The 27,782-nt window shown below is 37.3% G+C and overlaps 1 protein-coding gene across 1 annotated transcript; it reads left to right on the top strand.

The window, feature by feature from the left end:
• Positions 1-114: 114 nt before the first annotated feature.
• LOC115009408 (mucin-2-like) lies at positions 115-27,508 on the top strand. The gene is given in 48 exon segments (XM_029433368.1): positions 115-193; positions 522-554; positions 654-915; positions 1,025-1,139; positions 1,429-1,519; positions 1,605-1,717; positions 2,204-2,414; positions 2,505-2,630; positions 3,680-3,797; positions 3,891-4,029; positions 4,153-4,257; positions 4,388-4,457; positions 4,546-4,683; positions 4,776-4,940; positions 5,023-5,117; positions 5,209-5,339; positions 5,441-5,683; positions 8,245-8,391; positions 8,813-8,951; positions 9,029-9,133; positions 9,241-9,420; positions 9,505-9,744; positions 9,980-10,136; positions 10,308-10,436; positions 10,675-10,825; positions 11,055-11,098; positions 15,434-16,105; positions 16,244-16,842; positions 16,845-17,105; positions 18,162-18,630; positions 19,168-19,409; positions 20,260-20,431; positions 20,565-20,800; positions 20,903-21,086; positions 21,245-21,443; positions 21,538-21,707; positions 21,802-21,871; positions 22,445-22,584; positions 22,669-22,700; positions 22,784-22,952; positions 23,756-23,857; positions 23,983-24,023; positions 24,270-24,392; positions 25,194-25,295; positions 25,409-25,537; positions 26,026-26,065; positions 26,313-26,436; positions 26,849-27,508. Coding segments are annotated over 48 exon segments (7,980 nt in total). The 3' UTR covers positions 27,027-27,508.
• Positions 27,509-27,782: the final 274 nt, after the last annotated feature.

Genomic DNA, 27,782 nt, shown 5'->3' with positions numbered 1-27,782 from the left:
TCTCTTCTACTCCTCCTTAACTGCAAACACCCAATGGACTATATTACATGAAATTGGTAGCACTGGATCAGTTAGTTCGACCATCCCTGTCAGGACAGCCATTACTCAAGAATCATGAGAACAGCCAGGATTCAGCTTGAATGGGTTATCCCATGGCTCACTCTCTACATTGGACTAACTGCAGCCAACGTTGGTAAGTACACAAATGGGGCAATTTTGTAATACTACCTTAGAATAAAACTACAGACGCTAATAGACAAACTGTAGTAAAATAAAAACCTACATGTGTATTTTCGATGTTTTCTTTCCGCTAGTCTGAAAAAAGACTACCAAAATAGCCCAAACTCTCAAAATTGACAGGTGCACGGAAAAAATACGATGTTTTTGCCTAGAGTGTCTCGCCTAAAATCCACCTAAAATGTTGGCTGAGTGTTGTTTTCTTTTAATGTGCATACTGGATAATACAAATATAAACAGTTTGCTTTTTTCTGACATTATTGATAATGTGTTTCTTTTTTCAGGCATGCCAATGTCCAAAATGCCAACAATTCAAGGTAAGTTTTTCTTTATTTTTTCAAAGATGAAAGATAACAAAACAAAAATCATGTAAAGTTACTACAGTCTAATATATGTTTCTTTTCTCCACAAACTAGAAGTGAGACCCGCTCACAATGGCCAGATCTGCAGTACATGGGGAAACTATCATTTTAAGACTTTCGATGGAGATTTCTTCCAGCTTCCCTCCCCTTGCAACTACATCCTTGCGTCCCAGTGTAAGGGAAGCTACAGCAGTTTTAACATCCAGTTCCAACGGCAGGAGATGAATGGGGTCACCTCCATACAGAAGGTCACCATGAAACTGGATGGGGCCGTTGTGGAATTAGACAAGACTTCCATCAAAGTCAATGATGAACCGTGAGTCTGTTTTGATAATGTCACTTTTTATTACCAGCTGATATACTGGTTGCAGTGATTGTTGATGTCTCATCATCTCACTGTGATGATTTATTTTTGCCCCCTCTAGTATCAATATACCATTCAGCCAGGTTGGCATTTCAATTGAAAGAACTGTCTCCTATGTCAAAATCGAGGCAAAGCTTGGCTTGGTCGTCTACTGGAATGAAGAAGACGCCCTCTGGGTATGTGTTTTCATTATGTGCTATCCATTGCATCAATAATCTATAATATTGATTTGTATTATTATATTGATAACTTACAGATAAACACTGAGCCGTGGAAATATTCACACTATATTTAGTTTTGATGATATTTGAGGGATTAGAGGATTAACTCAAGCGACATAAAGATTAATCCACATTAAATCAAAGGGAAGCCTTTGGGGAAAAAATGCATAATATTAAGTGTAGTAAAGATATTTCTTCTTCATTTCTGCACTTAATTCAATTCAAATTTTTACCTCGTTTTAAGATTGAGCTGGATGCAAAATTCAAGAATGAGACCTGTGGCCTGTGTGGTGACTACAACGGAATCCAGATTTATGATGAGTTCATCATAGCAGGTAAATACTAAATAATAAAGCTTAAAACAATCTGCACAAAATCAGTCACCACATTTCTTCACATAAAACCTATTTTTCCCTCAAGACACAGGGGAGCATGTAAGCCTTGAAAATTATGGAGATGCCTGGACACTCAATGGTCCTAATGAAGAGTGTGAAGACGTCCCCTCTCCAGCCACAAAGACCTGTGAAAAAGAAGTACGTGAAAATGGATGTGCATGAAATAATTGCATTTATAGCAGGAAGAGAGAGCATATTATCCCAGCTTCTAGTTTGTCTACTGCTTGGTATTGGTGCTTGGCAGCGCAGCTTTTATTTGAACTGTTCTCCAAAATTATGGAATACCCTACGAAGAGCTATAAGACATGCATGCTCTATGATCATTTTTAAATGACAGCTAAAAACGTATGGAATTAATTTGTCTTAATCTTTTTTCATTTAACTTTTATATTTGATCACTTGCTGTCTTTTTATTGTCTAAATGCCCTTGTTTAAATGTGTTTTTTTTGTAAAGCACTTTGAGCTACATCTCTTGTATGAAAAGTGGTCTATACAGAAAATCAAAGTATATTGTTGTTATTATTATTATTATTATTATTATTATTATTATTATTATTATTATTATTATTATCTATATCTAACATTTAGGTACAATTTAAATAAATCATACACTTTGACCCACAGAAATCCACCTGTGTGAACCTGCTGTCAGTACCTGCCTTCCACAGCTGTCAAAACCTGATTGATGACGACTCTTTCATCGACGCCTGTGTGAAGGACTTGTGCAGCTGTAACAGCAGCACTTCATGCGTGTGTTCAACCATATCAGAGTACTCCCGTCAGTGCGCTCATGCAGGGGGGAAACCAAAGAAATGGCAGACCGCCCTATTTTGTGGTAAGAACAACAATCAAAACATTTAGATGTTTTACTGTATTTATATAAGACTCACAATTTCTAAATTGTACTTTTTTATGTGTTGAATAGCAAAAGCATGCCCTTTCAACATGGAGTATAAAGAATGCGGGAGTCCCTGTATTGACAGCTGCAGCAGCCCACAGACAAGCGAAGTGTGTGAGGATCACTGCGTAGATGGATGCTTCTGTCCATCTGGTAAGTTTCTTGATATTAAAAACAACATATGTGATGTTTGTAGTCCAGCAGATGCATGGTTCTCTGTACCAATTATAAGGCTTAGGTTCAGCACCCAAGCCGTTTCTAAAATCAATGTGGAGAATATAATTAAAATAATTACTTTTCCCTGATCTAATGGTTTTAGTTGGTCTCCAGTGGAATTCTTTAGCAAGTGTTATATTTGGGATTTTTGGTTTATATTTATTATCTGGTCTAGCTTTTCCAAATTGTTGTACATTTTATTGTGGGAAGACCCCAAAAAAAACTAAACAAATGCAGGGGAAACACTAAGTCAGAGGGTTTATTTCTGTTCACACACCTTATTTGTGATCTAGACTTTTGTAATTAGTGTGCAAAATCAGTAATTCATGCTGTTGAATTGCAGACAAGTTGTTGTGACAACAGAAGCTGATGATATAGCTTTAGCGGCAGGCTAGCACCTGTGTTTTAAGTTGCCTACAAATGCTGAATCAAATCACATGTAAATAAGTTTACATGTGTCCTTGTCCTCTCAACACTCTTCTTTGTAAAGTTGAAATGTTACATTGGACGTAGCTTGAGTTAGGTGCATGTATAAAACTCTGTGGCCTAATGTTCTGAAAATTGAATTGAATTAATGTATTTGTTAGGGACGATGCAATTTCTCTCCTCTCTTTCAAAACTGCACTCACAACCACTTATTTAAATCCGCTTTTTAATCTGTGACCCGGGGGTTATTCATTGTTGTAATTATTGTTTTTTATAATCTATTTTTTTTATTACTGTTATTGCTTGTTACTGTTTCCGTTGCTGTTTTTACCATGTAATCTGCCTTTGAGTACCTTTTTAAGTGCTATACAAATTAAATATATTATTATTATTTCTTATTCTTAATATTATTATTATTTATGTAAATGAAAATCTTCAAGATTATTACTTAAAATTACAAAAATATAGTTTATGTTCTGATAACATTTATACAAATCCTTAATGTGGTTTGCAGTTTACTTTATGGACCAGACTAATAATGGCTTTCTGTTTTTCCCAAGGGACTGTCTTTGACGACATTACAAAAAGTGGGTGTATTGCTGTTGACGAGTGCACCTGCCAACATGATGGCAAGCCATACCCACCAGGGAAATCATATTCAAGGGCATGTCAAAAATGGTAATTACTCACTGTCTTCAATATAATAATAATGTTCATAACATGTGTATTTAATGTGATCTGTCCAGTTGAACTGAATAACTCTTTTGACAGCACCTGTACCAAGGCTCAGTGGCGCTGTAACGATATGGACTGTCCTGGAATCTGCTCCGTGCTGGGTGGCTCCCACATCTCCACCTATGATGATAAAACTTATGCTTTCCATGGAGACTGCTCTTATGTTCTCTCAAAGGTGTGGCATTCAAACTTAAAATGTATTCATATTTAACCAAATATGAACCACATCCAAAATCACATTACTTGTAAATAAGCAAACCGGTTGTAATTATGTGCATTTTTATCTTCTCGACTTTAGGAAACTAATGGGACTTTCAGTGTCCTTGGTGACCTGGCCAAATGTCAAAGATCAGAGGAATCAACTTGCCTGAATGCAATCACCCTAGTACTGCCTAAACACTTGGTAAAATGTTAAGGCTCTCTCCTAATACAGTGAAAACATATTTATAGGATTGTCTTTATTTTATATCTGTTAGAAACGTTAATATTTTCCCTGAGGTTTTTAAACATATTGTAATTTCTTCCCACTGCAGATGATTGTAATTGAAGCTAACGGACAGGTTCTGTATAACAAACTGATCTCTCCGCTGCCTCTTTTAATGGGTGAGTGGTTGGAAGTCACAACTTATAATTGAGTTTGCTCAAATTAAAACAGTCTATTCATTCAATATGAAAATGTTTCCCCCCACAGATGACGTAACAATCTTCAAACCATCCACATTCTTCATTGTAATCCACACCAGCTATGGGCTTGATCTCGAGGTTCAGCTTTTGCCCATCATGCAGGTCTACATCAAAGCCAGTGTTTCCAATAAGGGAAAACTCAGGGGTGTGTTTTACTTCTTTTAATTATGGTGTAAAATATCTATATTTTGCAATGAGTAATTTATTAAGTATTAAGGAATCATTATCTTTATCCAGGTCTTTGTGGAGATTTTAATGATGTGGAAGCTGATGACTTCAAAACCACAAATGGATTGATTGAGGGAACGGCTGGGACATTTGTCAACACATGGAAGACTAAAACAAGCTGCCCTGATGTGGCAAACACACTTAAGGACCCCTGTGCTTTGAACATAGACAAGGGTAAGTCACAGACATCGTACTTCATATTTTAATATCATTCTTCACAACATTTACCAATAGCCTTGTTTATTTGTTTTTGTAGAGAAATATGCCAAAAACTGGTGCCCGCTGCTGTCAGACCCACAAGGGGTCTTTGCAACGTGCCATTCTGAAATAAACCCAGAAGACTATGAAACTGTAAGCAGTGATTTACTTGTGTATGCAGTATAATGTATGTGTGTATGGATTTGTTATTTCTCGCACTTAACAATTCAACATTTCTCTCCAGGCTTGTATTTATGACACCTGCGCCTGTCAGAACAGTGAGGAGTGTATGTGTGCTGCTATATCCTCCTATGTCCATGCGTGTGCCGCTGAAGGTGTCTTATTGAATGGATGGAGGGATACCATGTGCCGTAAGTTAAACCCGAACCCGATCAAAAGTGAAATAAATGAAGTCCTTGTTTTTTGAATAATATTTACCCAAGTGAACCTGTTTTCTTTTCAAAAGAGAACTACAGGACTTGCCCTGCTACTTTTGTGTATGGCTACCAAATGACAAGCTGTGGTCGCACCTGCCGCTCTCTCAGTCAGTCAGACTTAACATGTGAGGTTGACTTTACCCCAATTGACGGCTGTGGCTGTGCTGAAGGAACTTACCTGAATGAAAAGGGACTTTGTGTGACAGCCTCACAATGCTCCTGCCTCGTGGGAGACAAGCTGGTACGCCCCAAGCAGAGCATCAAAGTCCATGGTCAAAGTTGGTGAGGATTTCAATATTTCCAGTAAAATTGCAGCAGAACAATATTTTTGTATGATTGTTCTTTGGTTATTTTATGTTTTTATTATTCAGTTGATGGTAGTAGGGAGAGAGAGTTTAAGAAGAGAGAGAGATGGGGAATCATATACAACAAAGGTCACATGCAGTGAACTGGGGATGTTGCAGTTCATAGTGGAAGCTTCACATCCAGGCCACCAGGGCTCCCCTAGAGCATTTATATTTGACTGAACCAAATTGTTCATTGATTAGTGGGTACCAAGTTGTAAGTCAACTTTTAAAGTATAATGTTTTTTATTATGCTCTACAGATTAATTGCTTAACTGAGGTATGAAAAGGAATATAATAAATGTGGTTTTACTGAAAGTGAAGATTAACCAACAAACAGCATGTTGTATGCAATAAAGTACTGCCCTTACTGACCTAGCAGGAAATCTACATGATTTAAGCGGATGGTTTATTGCTTCTTTTTTTTATTATTATGACTATTTACATATTATGCTGTAAAAACAGTTTTGTAAGACTGTATTTGTTTTAATTGCTGATGCAATTGTTCTAATGATGTTGGTTTTAAGCCATAATTACACTTGTGTAGTGTTTCCTATTTTATTGGGTTTTAAGCTCGATTTGCTCTTTTCATATTTTCGTTTTGATTTTGTTGGTTCAGTGGACAGCAAGAAGGTCCAGGGTTTGACCTCTTGTTTACGTTGATTTTTTTTCAAGGCTTTGGTTTAATCCTCAAATCCAAAACCATTATTCAGTGAATTGTAATAATGCCCATGTCACTTGATTATCTGTTAGACCTGTGACCACCAGCTTTACGTTCAATATGTGCTGAAATATTCACCGGCTCCCTGCAGACCATCAAGTTAGCCAATGTGTGTAGAAAATGACTTGGACTAAGGAGAATTGCAAATCCCAAAGGCTAGACATGTTTTGAACCACTGTCCTAAATAGTTGTTTTGCCTTATCAAGAAATTGAGCAAGAACTAACAAGTAATAACCTTGCGTGTCTTTCTAAACATTTCAGCTCCTGCCATCATGGAAAACTAAAATGTACAGGAAGCCACATAAGTGAATGTAGGTACAAAACACTCAGCTCATCATAGTATTCCTTCTATAGAAAAGTACAGTAAAAGCAACACCAAGCGTCCTTTCTAACACACTATCATTGTCATCAGCATGCACCAAGCCAATGGTTTTCTTCAACTGCTCAAGCTCAACGCCAGGTGCCAAGGGATTCGAGTGCCAAAAAAGCTGCAAGACACTGGACACAGAATGTGTAAGATTGAGACACTGGTTCATGACTTTTGTTGAATATTCTGTATTACTTTCTATGACGTCCGTGTCTATAATGCATTATAAACATACTTATAATCAGTTATGATTTATAGCTTATATTACTGTATAATCACAGTTGTATAAGCACTCATAAAGATGTATAATCATAATCAATAATCATAACACATTATTAAGCATTTCATAGTTACTTAAAAGGTCAAGTGTCAGACATTTCCGTCTCACTTTTTGCAGTGAATTATAATTTATTACATTATAATCTTTTTTATAATGCATTATAATCCCTCTTATAATACATTACAAGCTGGTTATAAGTCCCTACAAGTGGTCATTGTTTGCTTTAAGTAAAGTGACAAAAATAGTGGTAACATTTTATATGAAGGTCACGTCTATAATGCATTTATAAAGCTTTATAAAACTCTTTAAATGTTTATAATTATGCATGTAAAAGTATAACAAGGTTTATAAAGGGTTAAAAGTAGTGGACATAATGTATTAAGTTCAGCATTCATAAGGCTTTAGACCTCCATGAGTCCTGGGTTACAAAGCGCATTATAACTACCTTAACTTTAGACACTTATATAGCCAGATAGAGAACTGCTCTAATGTATTATAACACATTTTTAATTCTAAGTTTCTGAAATGGAAAAATGTCTTATAAACATCTATAACATGATTTAGCAGCATTGTGTGAGCTTTAAGTAAAGTCACAGCACTATATAGGCTTATTAGCAATAGTATGATACTATAACACAATTTTGAGGAGTTTATTATGAGCAGTATTTGTTGGATAATTAAAGTGTAAGATAAACAAAAGAATCACAATGATTATCAAAGCCACGTCAAGTCTTTATTTTCCAAAACACATAAGTATACAAGTATAATAACAGTGATTAAAATGCATTATAAAAAAAAGATTATACTGTATTTAAACTATTGGAATTATAATACACTATGATCCTTGCACCAACAAATAAGTCAGTTAGTGACCAGCAATTATGAAGTATTATGAGTCATTATAAAATGCTTTCTAATGTTTTATGGTTATTGTGATAAAGCATTATGAATATTATGAGTGCTGAATATAATTATACAGTGCTATAAGCAGATTATAAAGCAGTAAAAGTATGTTTTTTAATGCATTATAGACATTAGCACCATTGAAAGTGTGTATATTTTGCCAATGTACCGTATACTAAAGCAGCAGGATGACATGTTATTACTTATCTGTTACACTGTATAGATCAGTACACAATGTATATCAGGATGTGTATGCCCTGCTGACCTGGTGTCTGATGGCAAAGGAGGCTGCATTAAGGAGGAGAAGTGTCCCTGCACATTTAATGGAGAATCCTTTACTTCTGGACAGACTGTCACTGTGAACTGCAATACCTGGTGAGTCCTTTCCTTCTTTCTACTGTACACTAATGTAGTGCTGTGTCAGTTCACTGCTGTGTTTCTTTAGGGATGCATGATATATATTGGGCCGCTAATGGGACATTTATAATATTATGTATTAATCAGATAGTGAAATTATAGCTGATATTGTTTACAGTAGTAATGTCAGTTAGATTTGGTTAGGTCAGAGCACATTTTGCTCACTACATCTTAGTCTTTCTTACTCTCAGGTGTGCTTAAACTACAGATTATGAACTTATTTTTAAAATACCAAAACGTGAAATGATCTCTTATCTTTTTGTTTTTGGACTTTAGAAGCAGGTAATTATCGGTTAGGCTGAAAAAGATTCATGTCATGCATCCCTAATTATATTTGTGGATATATAACTTGTCATCACTGCATCTATTTCAATTATAGCACTTGCAAAAGCAGAATGTGGGAATGTACAGCTCATGAGTGTGATGGAACCTGTACCATATATGGAGAAGGTCATTACATCACTTTTGATGAAAAGAAATTCTCCTTTAATGGGGACTGTGGCTACATCTTCACTCAGGTATGGTACACACTTATATTCAGTCTTTGTAATTTGTCAAAAGTCTGTCTTGTAATACTATCATCAATATCTTGCAGGATTACTGTGGGGATGATAACCAAGGCACCTTTAGGGTCCTGACTGAGAACATCTTATGCGGAAGTGGAAGCATCTGCTCCACTGCTATCAAGCTCTACTTAGGGGTACATAACAATATATTATATCATTATTGTATGCATTTAGAAATGATTTATAAAATGCTGAGAATAACATTGCAGTATTACAAATGAACATTTGTTGTTGCTTTTAGGACAAAGAAATAATTATTTCAGAGGAAAACGTCCGAGTTATCCAACAAAGCAAAGGGGTGGACATTCCCTTTAAAGTCCACACTATGGGCATATATCTTGTCATTGAGGCAAAGAATGGACTTGTTCTCATTTGGAATAAGAAAACAACACTCATGATCAAACTCAAGTCCACATTCAAGGTGGGTGAAGAGATATACAGGCATTCAGATAATTGTTAATAAGGTTACCATTTTATAAATTAACTAGATCTCATTTTATCCCAGGGAAAAGTCTGTGGTCTGTGTGGAAATTACGATGGGAATATCAAGAACGATTTTACCACCAGAAACAAAGGAGTTGTGGTTGAAGCCCTTGAGTTTGGAAACAGCTGGAAAATGTTAGATTCCTGCCCGAATACAATTGCACTAAACAATCCCTGTAGTCTGTACTCACACAGGCAGGCATGGGCATTTAAACACTGCAGCATTATCAACAGTCATGTATTTGCTCAGTGCCACAAAAAGGTAAGAAAACTGCCAAGTACTGTCTAGAAAGATAGATATACAAAACACAATACACCATTAAATTATACAAATATACATTATGCAATATACAAGAGAGCAATTAAGGTGGTAGCAGCAAATACAGTAAATAAAAAATAAAAGATATCACATCTTGTACATATTTACTTTCTGTATGATTAGCAAGTAGAATGTTATTCAGCCTCTACTTACATTAACAATCGCTTATTTCAAAAAGGTGGATCCAAAAAACCATTATGATGCTTGTGTGAGAGACACTTGTTCCTGCAACACGGGAGGAGATTGTGAGTGTTTCTGCTCGGCTGTAGCAGCCTACGCAGCAGCCTGTAATGATGCCGGAGCCTGCGTGAAATGGAGAACTCCCACGATCTGCCGTAAGTGTTTTTTTTGTGTTTCTGTGAGTAGATAAACAAAAAATACAATGTTCATGTTCATCATAATCACCATTTTTTTCAAATGTTGAATTTACAAATAAAGCCTGTGTCTCATGTTATTATGAAGATTGTATACACTATTAAGTAATCTTTCTTCTTTTGTTTCATTAGCTATATTCTGTGACTTTTACAACCTTGATGGAGAGTGTGAATGGCACTATGAACCTTGTGGGAAACCATGCATGAAGACATGCAGAAATCCCTCAGGAGTATGCTTTAATCACATTCCAGCATTAGAAGGTAGGTAGAAATAACAATAAAAGAATACTATGTTTTTCTGAGGTTATAATTAGAGAGTTGATCAAGTGTGACGTTTTCTAGGAGTGCCCATTGGTTAAGCATAATTGTGCTTACTGTTGTGTTATTGGCTTTTCATTCAGTTTCACTATTCAGAGATTCTCACATGGTTTACGCTAGTTTCTGTCTGTACCTATTATGTGCTAGTTCTGCAATTTAAAGTAACATTTAACTTTTTAAGGCTGCTATCCAAGTTGCCCGCCTGAACGATCTTATTTGGAAGAAGTTACCATGAAGTGTGTGCCACAGATGGAATGTGGCTGCTATGACAACGAAGGGAAGCATTATAAAGAAGGGGAGCGCATGCCTCCAAAAGAAAACTGTCACAACTGGTAGGTCACTTTACATCTTAGTAATGCTGCAGTTGGTGCAAAAGTTAATGATAACCTTTATATTGTTTTGAACAAATGCTGAAATAATATGATGCCAAACCAGCCTAGTCAAGGAAAATACCACTTCGCTGGTGCAATGCTGCGTGCTGTGCAGTGACCCAATACCAAAATGGTACCCTATATGTTCATACATTGTGTTTAAACTTTTCTTCTTTTATTTTATTTTTAGTTATTGTTCTTCAACAAAGATGGAGTGCAGCTATGACAAGCTAGGTGAGAATGGCTGAGACCAATTCTATAATTGATCATAACATACAGATTCATTGAAAAGGTAATATATGAATCTATTGAATGAATGAACATTCATATAATTCTTCTTGTAAACAATTTATTTTGCAGATTGCACTTGTTCATATAAGCAACATATTTACAAGTATGGACAGACAGTCTATGAGACACATGACGGAGATGGAAGCTGTATCACTGCTGTTTGTGGAGAAAAAGGAAATATTACCAGAAACATAGAAACTTGCTCTACAACCACCCCAAGAACACCAACACCAACACCAACATTTGTTTTTTCAACTGGTAAGAGACTTTAAAGATGAATAGTGTGGAATATTTTTGTTTTAACCCTTTTTTTAAGTAAACTCGATGATTTAATCATTTTTCTTTTGGCAATCACAGAAAGTTCGACAACAACCGCAGAAATTCCCACCATAAGTATTACAACTGAGGCTGTGACAACAACTCAGATTATCTCAACACCAAGAGTTTCAACAACAACAGCATCCACTACAATGGAAACAACCACAGTCACAGAAGAATCTACAACAAAAACCACAGTCACACAAAGCCCGCCTTCAACCACAAGTCCACCCACAACAACAACCAAAACCGGGTCAACTACAGCCTCAGAAACAACCACAGAAAAGACAACAACTGTTGAAGTTGTTACAAATACAGTGGCTACCACAAAAAATGATTCTCAAGTGTTAATAACAACAGAACAACCCACCACAACCACAGTCACAGAAGAATCTACAACAAAAACCACAGTCACAGAAAGCCCCACCACCACAACCACAGTCACAGAAAGCCCCACCACCACAACCACAGTTACAGAAAAACCCACCACAGTCACAGAAAAACCCACCACAACCACAGTCACAGAAGAATCTACAACAAAAACCACAGTTACAGAAAAACCTACCACAACAAAAGAACAACCCACCACAACCACAGTCACAGAAACCCCAACAACAACAACAGAACAACCCACCACAACCACGGTCACAGAAGAATCTACAACAACAACCACAGTCACAGAAAAACCCACTACAACCACAGAGAAACCTACCACAACAATGGAAACAACCCCAGCTGACTGCTCTGTAAATTGTAAATGGTCAGATTGGAAAAACAATAATTACCCTGACACTAAATCAGAGGGTGGAGAATATGAAACCATTACAAAAATTGCTGATCAAGATTCGAGTGTTTGCAGAAAACCTGTAGAAATAGAATGCAGAGCAAAAGAAAACAAAGATGTATCTTTGAAAGATCTAAAACAAATCGTTATATGCAATGTAACGAATGGATTGATATGTCATAACAAAGACCAATTGCCACTTAAGTGTTATGACTATGAAATACGAGTGAAATGTTGCGAAAACATATGTCCACCTTCAACCACAAGCCCACCAACAACAACAGAACAACCCACCACAACCACAGTCACAGAAGAATCTACAACAAAAACCACAGTCACAGAAAAACCCACTACAACTACAGAGAAACCTACCACAACAATGGAAACAACCCCAGCTGACTGCTCTGTAAATTGTAAATGGTCAGATTGGAAAAACAATAATTACCCTGACACTATATCAGAGGGTGGAGAATATGAAACCATTACAAAAATTGCTGATCAAGATTCGAGTGTTTGCAGAAAACCTGTAGAAATAGAATGCAGAGCAAAACAATTAGAAGATGTATCTTTGAAAGATCTAAAACAAATCGTTATATGCAATGTAACGAATGGATTGATATGTCATAACAAAGACCAATGGCCACCTAAGTGTTATGACTATGAAATACGAGTGAAATGTTGCGAAAACATATGTCCACCTTCAACCACAAGCCCACCAACAACAACAGAACAACCCACCACAACCACAGTCACAGAAGAATCTACAACAAAAACCACAGTTACAGAAAAACCTACCACAACAAAAGAACAACCCACCACAACCACAGTCACAGAAAGCCCAACAACAACAACAGAACAACCCACCACAACCACAGTCACAGAAGAATCTACAACAAAGACCACAGTCACAGAAAGCCCCACCACAACAACCACAGTCACAGAAACTCCTAGCACAACCAAAGAGAATCCTACCACAACCACAGTCACAGAAAGCCCAACAACAACAACAACAACAACAACAGAACAACCCACCACAACCACGGTCACAGAAGAATCTACAACAAAAACCACAGTCACAGAAAAACCCACCACAACAACAGAAAAACCCACCACAACCACGGTCACAGAAAGCCCAACAACAACAACAACAACAACAGAACAACCCACCACAACCACGGTCACAGAAGAATCTACAACAAAAACCACAGTCACAGAAAAACCCACCACAACAACAGAAAAACCCACCACAACCACGGTCACAGAAAAACCCACCACAACCACAGTCACAGAAGAATCTACAACAAAAAACACAGTCACAGAAAGCCCAACAACAACAACAGAACAACCCACCACAACCACGGTCACAGAAGAATCTACAACAAAAACCACAGTCACAAAAAGCCCCACAACAACAACCACAGTCACAGAAAAACCCACCACAACCACAGTCACAGAAGAATCTACAACAAAAACCACAGGCACAGAAAAACCTACCACAACAAAAGAACAACCCACCACAACCACAGTCACAGAAAGCCCAACAACAACAACAGAACAACCCACCACAACCACAGTCACAGAAGAATCTACAACAAAGACCACAGTCACAGAAACTCCTAGCACAACCAAAGAGAATCCTACCACAACCACGGTCACAGAAAGCCCAACAACAACAACAGAACAACCCACCACAACCACAGTCACAGAAGAATCTACAACAAAAACCACAGTTACAGAAAAACCCACCACAACAAAAGAACAACCCACCACAACCACGGTCACAGAAAGCCCCACCACCACAACCACAGTCACAGAACATTCTACAACAAAAACCACAGGCACAGAAAAACCCACCACCACAACCACAGTCACAGAAACTCCTAGCACAACCATAGAGAATCCTACCACAACCACAGTCACAGAAAGCCCAACAACAACAACAACAACAACAACAACAACAGAACAACCCACCACAACCACGGTCACAGAAGAATCTACAACAAAAACCACAGTCACAGAAAAACCCACCACCACAACCACAGTCACAGAAGAATCTACAACAAAAACCACAGTCACACAAAGCCCGCCTTCAACCACAAGTCCACCCACAACAACAACCAAAACCGGGTCAACTACAGCCTCAGAAACAACCACAGAAAAGACAACAACTGTTGAAGTTGTTACAAATACAGTGGCTACCACAAAAAATGATTCTCAAGTGTTAATAACAACAGAACAACCCACCACAACCACAGTCACAGAAGAATCTACAACAAAAACCACAGTCACAGGAAAACCCACTACAACAACCACAGTCACAGAAAAACCCACCACCACAACCACAGTCACAGAAAGCCCCACAACAACAACAACAACAACAACAACAGAACAACCCACCACAACCACAGTCACAGAAGAATCTACAACAAAAACCACAGTTACAGAAAAACCTACCACAACAAAAGAACAACCCACCACAACCACGGTCACAGAAAAACCCACCACCACAACCACAGTCACAGAAACCCCAACAACAACAACAGAACAACCCACCACAACCACGGTCACAGAAGAATCTACAACAAAAACCACAGGCACAGAAAAACCCACCACAACAACCACAGTCACAGAAACTCCTAGCACAACCAAAGAGAATCCTACCACAACCACAGTCACAGAAAGCCCAACAACAACAACAACAACAACAACAGAACAACCCACCACAACCACGGTCACAGAAGAATCTACAACAAAAACCACAGTCACAGAAAAACCCACCACAACAACAGAACAACCCACCACAACCACAGTCACAGAAGAATCTACAACAAAAACCACAGGCACAGAAAGCCCCACCACAACAACCACAGTCACAGAAACCCCAACAACAACAACAACAGAACAACCCACCACAACCACAGTCACAGAAGAATCTACAACAAAAACCACAGGCACAGAAAAACCCACCACAACAACCACAGTCACAGAAACTCCTAGCACAACCAAAGAGAATCCTACCACAACCACAGTCACAGAAAGCCCAACAACAACAACAACAACAACAACAACAACAACAGAACAACCCACCACAACCACGGTCACAGAAGAATCTACAACAAAAACCACAGTCACAGAAAAACCCACCACAACAACAGAACAACCCACCACAACCACAGTCACAGAAGAATCTACAACAAAAACCACAGTCACAGGAAAGACCACAACCACAGAGAAACCTACCACAACAATGGAAACAACCCCAGCTGACTGCTCTGTAAATTGTAAATGGTCAGATTGGAAAAACAATAATTACCCTGACACTAAATCAGAGGGTGGAGAATATGAAACCATTACAAAAATTGCTGATCAAGATTCGAGTGTTTGCAGAAAACCTGTAGAAATAGAATGCAGAGCAAAAGAAAACAAAGATGTATCTTTGAAAGATCGACAACCTAACGTTATATGCAATGTAACGAATGGACTGATATGTCATAACAAAGACCAATTGCCACTTAAGTGTTATGACTATGAAATACGAGTGAAATGTTGCGAAAACATATGTCCGCCTTCAACCACAAGCCCACCAACAACAACAACAGAACAACCCACCACAACCACAGTCACAGAAGAATCTACAACAAAAACCACAGGCACAGAAAGCCCCACCACAACAACCACAGTCACAGAAACCCCAACAACAACAACAACAGAACAACCCACCACAACCACAGTCACAGAAGAATCTACAACAAAAACCACAGGCACAGAAAAACCCACCACAACAACCACAGTCACAGAAACTCCTAGCACAACCAAAGAGAATCCTACCACAACCACAGTCACAGAAAGCCCAACAACAACAACAACAACAACAACAACAACAACAGAACAACCCACCACAACCACGGTCACAGAAGAATCTACAACAAAAACCACAGTCACAGAAAAACCCACCACAACAACAGAACAACCCACCACAACCACAGTCACAGAAGAATCTACAACAAAAACCACAGTCACAGGAAAGACCACAACCACAGAGAAACCTACCACAACAATGGAAACAACCCCAGCTGACTGCTCTGTAAATTGTAAATGGTCAGATTGGAAAAACAATAATTACCCTGACACTAAATCAGAGGGTGGAGAATATGAAACCATTACAAAAATTGCTGATCAAGATTCGAGTGTTTGCAGAAAACCTGTAGAAATAGAATGCAGAGCAAAAGAAAACAAAGATGTATCTTTGAAAGATCGACAACCTAACGTTATATGCAATGTAACGAATGGACTGATATGTCATAACAAAGACCAATTGCCACTTAAGTGTTATGACTATGAAATACGAGTGAAATGTTGCGAAAACATATGTCCGCCTTCAACCACAAGCCCACCAACAACAACAACAGAACAACCCACCACAACCACAGTCACAGAAGAATCTACAACAAAAACCACAGGCACAGAAAGCCCCACCACAACAACCACAGTCACAGAAACCCCAACAACAACAACAACAGAACAACCCACCACAACCACAGTCACAGAAGAATCTACAACAAAAACCACAGGCACAGAAAAACCACCACAACAACCACAGTCACAGAAACTCCTAGCACAACCAAAGAGAATCCTACCACAACCACAGTCACAGAAAGCCCAACAACAACAACAACAACAACAACAACAACAACAGAACAACCCACCACAACCACGGTCACAGAAGAATCTACAACAAAAACCACAGGCACAGAAAAACCCACCACAACAACCACAGTCACAGAAACTCCTAGCACAACCAAAGAGAATCCTACCACAACCACAGTCACAGAAAGCCCAACAACAACAACAACAACAACAACAACAACAACAACAGAACAACCCACCACAACCACGGTCACAGAAGAATCTACAACAAAAACCACAGTCACAGAAAAACCCACCACAACAACAGAACAACCCACCACAACCACAGTCACAGAAGAATCTACAACAAAAACCACAGTTACAGAAAAACCTACCACAACAAAAGAACAACCCACCACAACCACGGTCACAGAAAAACCCACCACCACAACCACAGTCACAGAAACCCCAACAACAACAACAGAACAACCCACCACAACCACGGTCACAGAAGAATCTACAACAAAAACCACAGGCACAGAAAAACCCACCACAACAACCACAGTCACAGAAACTCCTAGCACAACCAAAGAGAATCCTACCACAACCACAGTCACAGAAAGCCCAACAACAACAACAACAACAACAACAGAACAACCCACCACAACCACGGTCACAGAAGAATCTACAACAAAAACCACAGTCACAGAAAAACCCACCACAACAACAGAACAACCCACCACAACCACAGTCACAGAAGAATCTACAACAAAAACCACAGGCACAGAAAGCCCCACCACAACAACCACAGTCACAGAAACCCCAACAACAACAACAACAGAACAACCCACCACAACCACAGTCACAGAAGAATCTACAACAAAAACCACAGGCACAGAAAAACCCACCACAACAACCACAGTCACAGAAACTCCTAGCACAACCAAAGAGAATCCTACCACAACCACAGTCACAGAAAGCCCAACAACAACAACAACAACAACAACAACAACAACAACAACAGAACAACCCACCACAACCACGGTCACAGAAGAATCTACAACAAAAACCACAGTCACAGAAAAACCCACCACAACAACAGAACAACCCACCACAACCACAGTCACAGAAGAATCTACAACAAAAACCACAGTCACAGGAAAGACCACAACCACAGAGAAACCTACCACAACAATGGAAACAACCCCAGCTGACTGCTCTGTAAATTGTAAATGGTCAGATTGGAAAAACAATAATTACCCTGACCCTAAATCAGAGGGTGGAGAATATGAAACCATTACAAAAATTGCTGATCAAGATTCGAGTGTTTGCAGAAAACCTGTAGAAATAGAATGCAGAGCAAAAGAAAACAAAGATGTATCTTTGAAAGATCGACAACCTAACGTTATATGCAATGTAACGAATGGACTGATATGTCATAACAAAGACCAATTGCCACTTAAGTGTTATGACTATGAAATACGAGTGAAATGTTGCGAAAACATATGTCCGCCTTCAACCACAAGCCCACCAACAACAACAACAACAGAACAACCCACCACAACCACAGTCACAGAAGAATCTACAACAAAAACCACAGGCACAGAAAGCCCCACCACCACAACCACAGTCACAGGAAAGACCACTATTGAATCTCCATCCTCAACACCTTCAACTCTTCAGTCTTCAACACCGGGCAGAACAACTGTATGTTTTTGCAAGTACATGGATCAAATCTTTTCTCCTGGTAAGCAATCGGCTATTGCCATCAATTGTAGTTCATACAATCATTATTCTTATTTTGGCCATGGTTACACCTTTCCTTACATTACAACCTGGCACATCTTATCACAACAGGCAGCCTAAATTGTAATTTTTGTAAAGGTCAAATCCTGTTTGCATTCAGATTTATTATCATAATCCACAGTCTGAGACAGCATGCATTCCTTTTTGGATATTGAACAAAACTCTGAAGTGGTGAAACAGATATGCATATCGGCATTACACATTTCAACAAAACAATTGGCTTTACTTGAAAGAGATTTTTTCATCTTTGTCCATGCAGTAGTGACTACTACTGGTTGGTTATGGCGCCTGCACAGTGGAGGGATAAATGACTACAACTGGAAAGTTTGGTTACATTCATGTTCCTACTGCCGTCTATCGTCAAAATGTTGCAATTGGAACAAGATTCATCCAGGAACTATTTGACCCTGGCACTGTAAAAAATGTTCACATCTTTAGTCCTTTCTTATCTAACTGCCTTTGTTTTATTCTCATACAGGTAGCTTCATGTACAACAAGACTGATGGAGCAGGCTGGTGTTTCACTGCGTATTGCAATTCGACATGCAATGTGGAGAAGCGTGCTAGACAGTGTCCCTTTACTACTCCATCAACTCCTACCAGTACCACAACAAGCTCTGGCACTACAACACAAATTGGCTCAACATCAGCTACTGTAATTACAGTAACCACAACGAAGCCCCCCACTAAAGACTGTTTGTATCTCGAGCCAACTAGAAAGGTATTTTAATTTGGTTATATAAACAATCCGATGCTGTCATTATGTACTAACCCCAACATTTGTATCTTAATTGGCTTTGTTTCCAGGGTCTCTATTCTGAGAAACAACGCCTTAAAAGCAAGAAACTTGTAATGCCTATTTTCCATAATCTCATTGGTCTTTTGAGTTGTCAATGAATATATCAAGTGCAGCAACAGTTGATAAATTCAACATGCAATTACTGATTCATATAAAATGCCACCAAATGCTGGCATATTATAATGGTTGCTTGTTTGTTTATGGTTTTAATTTTTAATGGTTATGGTTTCTCAGTTCTTACTGTAAAGTCTACAGTAAAGTAGAAATATCTTATATCATTAGATATCCTCTCCCAGTCATTGTAGAATATTGCAACAAAGGTCAATGTTTTTTTTTATTAAATTAATTAGGGTCCCTATTAGCTTAATCAAAACTGAGCCTATAGGGTGTAATAACTCACCAGGTTACCAGACAACATAAAAACATGTTTAAACACACCGTAAGACCAACTCATAACGTACAAAACTGGACAAACTAATAGAACGATACAACGATATAAATATACATAAACAAATAAATAACCATCAAAACGAATAGCTACATAATTTACATTACAAGTAAGTAATATAACATTACTGAGTACCTCATACAGTATGTCACTAACGGACATCTACAAATAAATCCAAAATAACAGTTATTGAAGAGATTCAACAACACCTTTGTGTATTTCATGGATTACATAAATTATAGGTGTATATCTATACCAGGGGGGTCAAACATAATATTTATTTTACTGGTAGTATTACTAAAAGTACTACTTTGTCCTTTACAGGATGGTGAGTCCTGGAATCCAAACAAGTGCACCACAGAAACATGTAAAGACGCAACAGTTATAAAAGTACATGTGCAATGTAAACCAGTGACCAAGCCTGTATGTGAAAATGGACAACCACCAGTGAAGGTTTATGATGAAAGCGGCTGCTGTTTCCACTATGACTGCAAATGTAGGTTCAAATGAAAGCCTTTTAAAATGTCACATTCAAGCAACATCTTAAAACTGCTACACTACAACAACAAAAACATATACAGTTTTTCTTTGATGTAACACTAAATGTAATCACAATCTAATGTTTGCAGGTGTTTGCGCTGGCTGGGGAGATCCTCATTATCTGACATTTGATGGCCAGTATTACAGCTTCCAGAAAAACTGCACATATGTCCTCGTCAAAGAGATCATTCCTCGACACAACTTAAGCATTCTTATCAACAACGAAAACTGTGATGCCTCTGGACTTGTGACCTGTCCTAAATCCTTGATTGTGAATTACAAAAACTATGAAGTTATTTTTACACAGCAAAGAACCCCAAAACTCGTGAACATGGTAACAATTGTCTTAACTCATTTAACTTATTTTACTTCAATATATTTAAATGATGTGCAGTGATTTTGATGAAAAACGTTTTCAATTGTTTAGGCGTTCGTCAATGGCAAGCAGGTAGTCCCAACCTACTTTAATGATGACTTCACCATAACAAGTTCAGCAATTCAGCTGCTTTTGAAAATCCCGGAAATTGAGGCAGTTGTGATTTTCAAAGCGTTTACATTCACGGTTGACTTGCCATTTTCCCTTTTCCACAACAACACAGAGGGACAGTGTGGTAAGATGATAATTGATTTGCTGATAAACGCATTGAACAGCAATGACTGCATGTTATGTTCATGAATGAAAATATATAAACAGTGCTAAATATATTATGAAAGCACCAAATGTGACATGGTTTGTAATATCTGTCATGTTAATATTTACCTTCACAAGGTGTCTGCGACAATAACAAAAAAAACGACTGCAGATTACCAAATGGCAAGATTAATCCCGCTTGCTCTCAGATGGGAGAGTGGCGTGTACATGATAAGAATAAGCCATATTGTGACAATCTACCTCCTACCACAACATCAACTCCAACATCAACACCAACACCCTGCGAAGCCGATTTTTGTGAAATTCTGATGAGCGAGTAAGAATTTACACAACAAATATGAACAGAGTATGTCAATTCATTTCTGAGTATCACTCTGATTAACCTACTTTCTTTTTGTTTATACATTAAGGGTGTTTAAGGAATGCCACAAAGTAATCTCACCACGACCATTTTATGAGAGCTGTAAATTTGATGTTTGCCAAATGGGAAATAACACCATCGGTTGTTCCAGTATGGAGACATACGCCAGCATGTGTGCTGCCTGTCCAAACTGGAGGGATGCTACAAATGGACAGTGTGGTAGGAGGGTTTGATTTTACTAACATTGCTCATTTCAGATGTCCAGATGTTTTTTCATCATTTTGATGTTAAAATCCATTTTCTCTTGTTTTAGAATTTAAATGTCCAGGAAATAAGGTCTACAAGCCTTGTGGGCCAACTGTTGTACCAACTTGCAATGCAAGGTAATTTCTCAGTTCTATTATCAATATCATGACTTAAATATTGTCAGCAGCTTGTAATGTAACATTTACACTTAATTGGGCTGAACCAAATGTGGACGTCAGCATGCTAACATGTTCACAATGACAATGCAAACATGTTAAGCAGTAATGTTTACCACGATCCACATCTTAGTTTAGCGTGTTAACAAGCTAACAAGTGCTAATTAGCACTAAACACAAAGTATAGCATAGGCTCATGGGAATATAATTAGTTTTGCAGGTATTTAGTCATAAACTAAAGTATTTGACACATTTTAATTTTGATTTGATGATGGCACTAGATGAGACGTTAGGTGCAGTTGATCCCGGTGGGGGCATAACTGTCTGTACCAAATGGCACTGCATTCCACCTAATAGTTTTGAGACAGTTGTTAAAATATTTCAGTCTGGATCAACGTGGTGGACCGACACTGCTATCTTTATAGCCAAACAAATTGTTGGTGTTTGCTCTGCATTATACACATCATTCATAATTTAATTTCTAAAATAATTATGTATGTCTGTTTTTCAACATCAATTGTCTTCATATTTTAGATACAATGAGAAGTATGTACAACAATGCCACGAACAAAATGTCAACCGGAGCCAAGACTGTAATGCCGTGATGGAGGGATGTTTCTGCCCAGAGGGGATGACTTTGTTCAGTTCAAAATCTGACCTCTGTGTCTCCACATGTAAGAGCACTTCTAAAAAAGATCTATCTAATTGTTTGTGAATGAATTAATGTTCAGGTAAAATTATCGTTTTTATTGTTTAAGGTTGCACTGGACCTAATGGCGAACCCAAACCGGTAAATGTTACAATACATGACCGATTATCATTATTCACACAGTATTCGTTGCTGTTCCGAAATTAACTCTGTCTCTCAAACAGCCTGGTGAGACTTGGAAGAGTGGCTGTAAGCAGTGTGTTTGTGATGACGACACTCAGGGTGTTCAGTGTGAGCCACTTACATGTCCCACTCAAGAACCAATAAAGTGCAATGAGGAAGGTGAGGTGTTGGTGAACCGCACAGTGGACTGCTGTCAAAAACTGTCCTGTGGTAAGTGATACATAAAAACCACACCAACATTTGCTGTTTTATATTTGATCTTTTAAATGATTTAATGGGCTCTCCACTGATTTTACACACAAAAATCTGTTTTCTCATCATAGTTAGTACTACTCATCTTGTGAAAAAAGATGTAATAAATCCTAAATACTTACTATTTATTTAATGAAGAGAGACATGAAACTAGTGTGAACAGTGAAACTGGACAAGACAGAACTTAATACTGTGGGTGACATGACATGATTAACATGACGGGGCAAAACAAACAAAAAACAAGACAATAAATGTTAGATCTTATGGTGTGGGCTGCGTATATTAGTGAAGATGCAGGGCAGTCTATTATGTAGGGGTTTTTTAGTGTAAAAAAAGAATTTAATAAGGAATTACTAAAAATAAAACAAGAGAGAGGAGAGGAGGTGTTGATTAAACTTCATGATCATTTTGGAAGATGTAAGTTTGTGACTGTTGAACCGTTTTTTCTTTTATTTATGCCCCAAGTGATATGAGTAAATGGTATATATCTGAAATTACTGGCTAGTAAGGCATTTTGAATATACAGTACTGTATGATTAAATGTGGCAGTGTCTGCTGCTGTCTATAATAAGTCACTAAATCAATCAGGAAAAAATGGTCTTCAATTAAAAGACCCATTCTTATTTTAAGTTATGTAACAAGTAATCGCCTATTTTCCAGAAGTAACTGTAATAATTTCAGTTACTGTATCTGGTCATCTTGGTTTCACTTTGCTATACTTTCAAGTATATACTTAAAATGTCTTACCCTTTAACCAACAGAATGTGATAACAAACACTGTTCGCCAATTCCGAAGTGCAAACAAGGATTTGAGTTGGATATCAACACGACAAATGGCTCGTGCTGCCCGTCTTACGACTGTGGTAAGTTTGCATATAGTTTTTAATTTTAATTTAATTATAGTGTTAGTGTGTGAAAGACTTAAAAATAAACCAGGCGTACAGTAAGCCTGTAATGTAATCATGTTTGTTAACATTTTTTAATCTAGTACCCAAAGGCGTCTGTGTCTTCAATGATACTGAGTACAAGGTAAGGAATACTGCATACATTTTAAATGTGCTCTATTTATAGTATACTTGCCTGTTAAAGTGTTTAGAAAATGCAATGTTTAAATTAAGTATACTATTAATGAAGTATAATCTGAAGAATAGTATTTAAATTAAATATAGCTCACCATTCTTCTGTATATTCACCCTGTCGTCAGACAGCATTGACATTTGTTGTGCTGGCCTTTATATGAAATGTGGCTCAGACTTTATATTTGATGTTTTATAGCCCAGTATGGATTTCTCCAAAAGCCCATGTGAAACATGCAAATGTACTGAAACTCAGGAGCCAATAAGCAAGTTAAACAAGATTGAGTGTGCTGTGATGGAGTGCTCAATATTCTGTCCAGAGGTAGGTTTGCATGCAACTAACATTGCAGTTTTTTATCACTTAAATTTGAACCCAGTAAATACTGCGCAAAAATGTTTAACATGACAGCACATGCTAATTCTAGGGTTGCACACTCGTATCCTATACTTTCAGATTTCTACAAGCAGTGTAACAGTTACTGATACATTACTTACTGACTTTGTTATTTATGTGCACATGATGATAGGTTTGAAGATGTCAATGTTGTGCAGTGTTAAATGCAGGTGTTGACTCATGATACCAGTGCTTAAACAGTTTAACAAAACTACAACAACTATTTTTTTCACTTATCCATATTGTATCTAGTGATGCAAATGTTTTATTTTTATTTGCTCAGGTTTGAGACACGTGTCTCTGAGATTTCTGTCGCCATCCAAATACAATGAAGGTGAATGTAATTTGGGTTTGTGGTGTTTCTACTAAAGAAATAGTCCACTGTTAATGATCTATAATGTAGTTCATCCAAAGTAACTGCGACATATATTACATTTGAAAATTAATGTTGCTGTTAAATATTTTCACCAACTTTTTTTTATGTTTTGAGTATCACAAACTAAACTACATTCACCCCAATGTGGGTGGCAGCAGTAATCTCAGAGATGGATATTTCAAACCCTTGCACATCCAAACAGTTAGATACTACTTTGGGGTAAGTGAGTAAAATGTGTAGTTTGGATGAAACTATCCTAAGGGGTGGAAGCATTCTGTAGATACTACCTATTACTAATTATGTATAATTGATTGAAGTTGCAGACCGATGTTAATTTGTGTTGTTTTTTATAGGGCTATGTGTATGAAACAAAACCTGGACAGTGTTGTGGATCATGTAAAAAGACAAGATGTGTTATGGAGATTCCAGGCTTCACTTCTCCAATAATTATCGAAGTAAGTACAGTGTAATTGAAACATCTTCAGAATCAGAGTCTGTAACCTGTAACCTGTGGTATCAGTCAGAAGTGTTTATGTGCACTAATTGACCTATTCTACACATCTGACAGCCTTCTCAGTCTTGGTCACCACCAAAGGACAACTGTACCAAGTATGATTGCCGTAAAGTCAACGATGAGTTCATAATCTCTGAAAGACAAACAACATGCCCTGCATTTAATCCAGAGGACTGCTTTCCTGTGAGTATAATCCAGTCCTAAAACGAGAAATAAATCTTAATTCTGGCAGATGTAATCTTTGTTAATAACTGTGAACTAATGTCTTATTTTACAGTGCAATTTGCATCCAAACTGTAGGATATGGGGTTAGTCTAGCTATTCCTGCTAAGGCAATGTGTGACATGTACAAAGAGCATTTACCTTTCTGATATTTGACCTTGGATTCAGGCTAATGAAAAAAAAAAACTATTTGTTTTAAATGAATTTACAGTGTATAGAAGGCTATAAGACAATTATAGATAAATGTATCTGTAAATGGGCTGAAATTATAAATATGAGAGACCTAAAATCTCCAAATGTGCTGAAATACACAAATAAATAGTGAAGATGAAATTAGATTTATATTGGCTTGTGCAAAACACCAGTATTACAAGTGACTCATGTGTGATTTTATATCTGTCGGTATTGTGTATCTGCATATTTTACAATCCATATTGTCTATATTTCAGGGAACCGAAGAAATGGACACTAACGGTTGTTGCAAAACTTGTAAGTATGAGTCAATAAAATTAATTCAAATTACACAATTTCACTGTCGTCCTCTGTTACTCATACCGTGTATTTTAAAAGAAAAAGAATGTAGGGATGCAGCTAATGACTATTTTCATTATTGATGAACATGTTTAAGAGAGGCTAAATCTCCAGATATTAGATGTGTTCTTTTATTTTGCCACTAAAATGATAATGTGTGTTGTTGCAGCAAGATAAAAAAGATGTTTACGTGTCATTTTTTTAGGTACTCTTCGTACCAACTGCCAAATGAACAAGAACACCACCTATCTGCAGAAAGAGAACTGCAAGTCAGTTGTGCCAGTGGAAATCACAGCCTGTGTGGGATACTGTGGAGAATCCTCATCAATGTGAGATTTATTAAATAATATTCATTAAATAATATTTATAGATTTATGTGAGATTTTATTTGTCATATATACATACAAGTACGTATTGTGAAATGTTGTTGCGTCAAACTCCCAGGCAGTGCACAATACAAGTACAGGAAATTATAAATAGCTAACTAAACAAAGTACCAGTTAAAAATATATTTGAATGTATGAAATAGTAAACATATACAAAATATTAAACATATACACAATAGTAAACATGTTTAAATATTAAAAGTGAAAGTGAAGCGAGCAGTGCAGATAAAGTGGCAACGTAATAAATGGCAGTATTACATGTAGGTGAGTGTCCATGTGCATTTTCAACATAAATGTTTGTTTATATTGAATATCAGGTGACTGACACTGATCCTGAAACCCTCTTTATTTACAGGTACTCTGCGAAGAACAACCGTTTGATGCATTCATGCTCATGCTGTCAAGAAATGACCACCAGTGAGAAGGAGGTGGAGATGATCTGCGCTGACGGCAGCAAGATAAAGCACTCCTACATTTCAGTTGAAAAGTGTGGTTGCCAAATCGCGAAATGCATGGACACCATTGAAAACTAAGCTTAATAGAATGGAAATATACTTTTAGAAACTTCAACAATTCCTCTTCAAAAACTACTAAACTCAAGACTCAATATGTAAAGACACACCTGTGTGTATTCAGCAGCCCCAAACAAGGGCAAGTTAAATATTATAAACGGCAGAGATATTCTCTCTTTGCACTCACTTTCTCGTGAATTGTCAGGCAGGCAGATCCACATAGTGCCTCATGATTACGGCACATATTTGTGTCCTGGTGTTTCTTTTAGCTTTTGAAGAGGTTGTTCCATTATACAAACTGTATGATTTGGTTTGAGGTTTTTCAATCTTTTATTGTAAATGTCTTCAGATATAACAGTAGTTGTGTCATTATTTCAACATCAATATAAATGATCTCATAACCTATTGGTTATAGAATGTAAAGAATATCCAAATTCTTTATCCAACATCTGATGTGTCAAACTTCTGCAAATCTGTATGTCTTCAGTGTCATTAAAACTCATCAGCATATGTTCTTGGGTTTTGTTTTGTTTTCTTAGCTATTTCTTTTAATGTGAATTTGATTGAAGCGTTTGCATGATGCATTGTCGGTAGCCAGGTTTGTCTCTTAATTTCAACAAAAAATACATTTATTTTGGCTATGGCAATGTACCATCATTTATCATTTTAGATGTATTTTTCATATATTATTTAATACATATTATTTTTATTATTTAATATCTACACACATACATTTAGTCAAATTCCATTTCAAATAATGAATCAACTCTAAAAGTT

The sequence above is a fragment of the Cottoperca gobio genome, chromosome 6, assembly GCF_900634415.1.
Source record: "Cottoperca gobio chromosome 6, fCotGob3.1, whole genome shotgun sequence".
Classification (NCBI taxonomy): Eukaryota; Metazoa; Chordata; class Actinopteri; order Perciformes; family Bovichtidae; genus Cottoperca; species Cottoperca gobio.
Note: the sequence above shows the minus strand (reverse complement) of the source record. Positions and strands in the feature narration are given on the sequence as shown.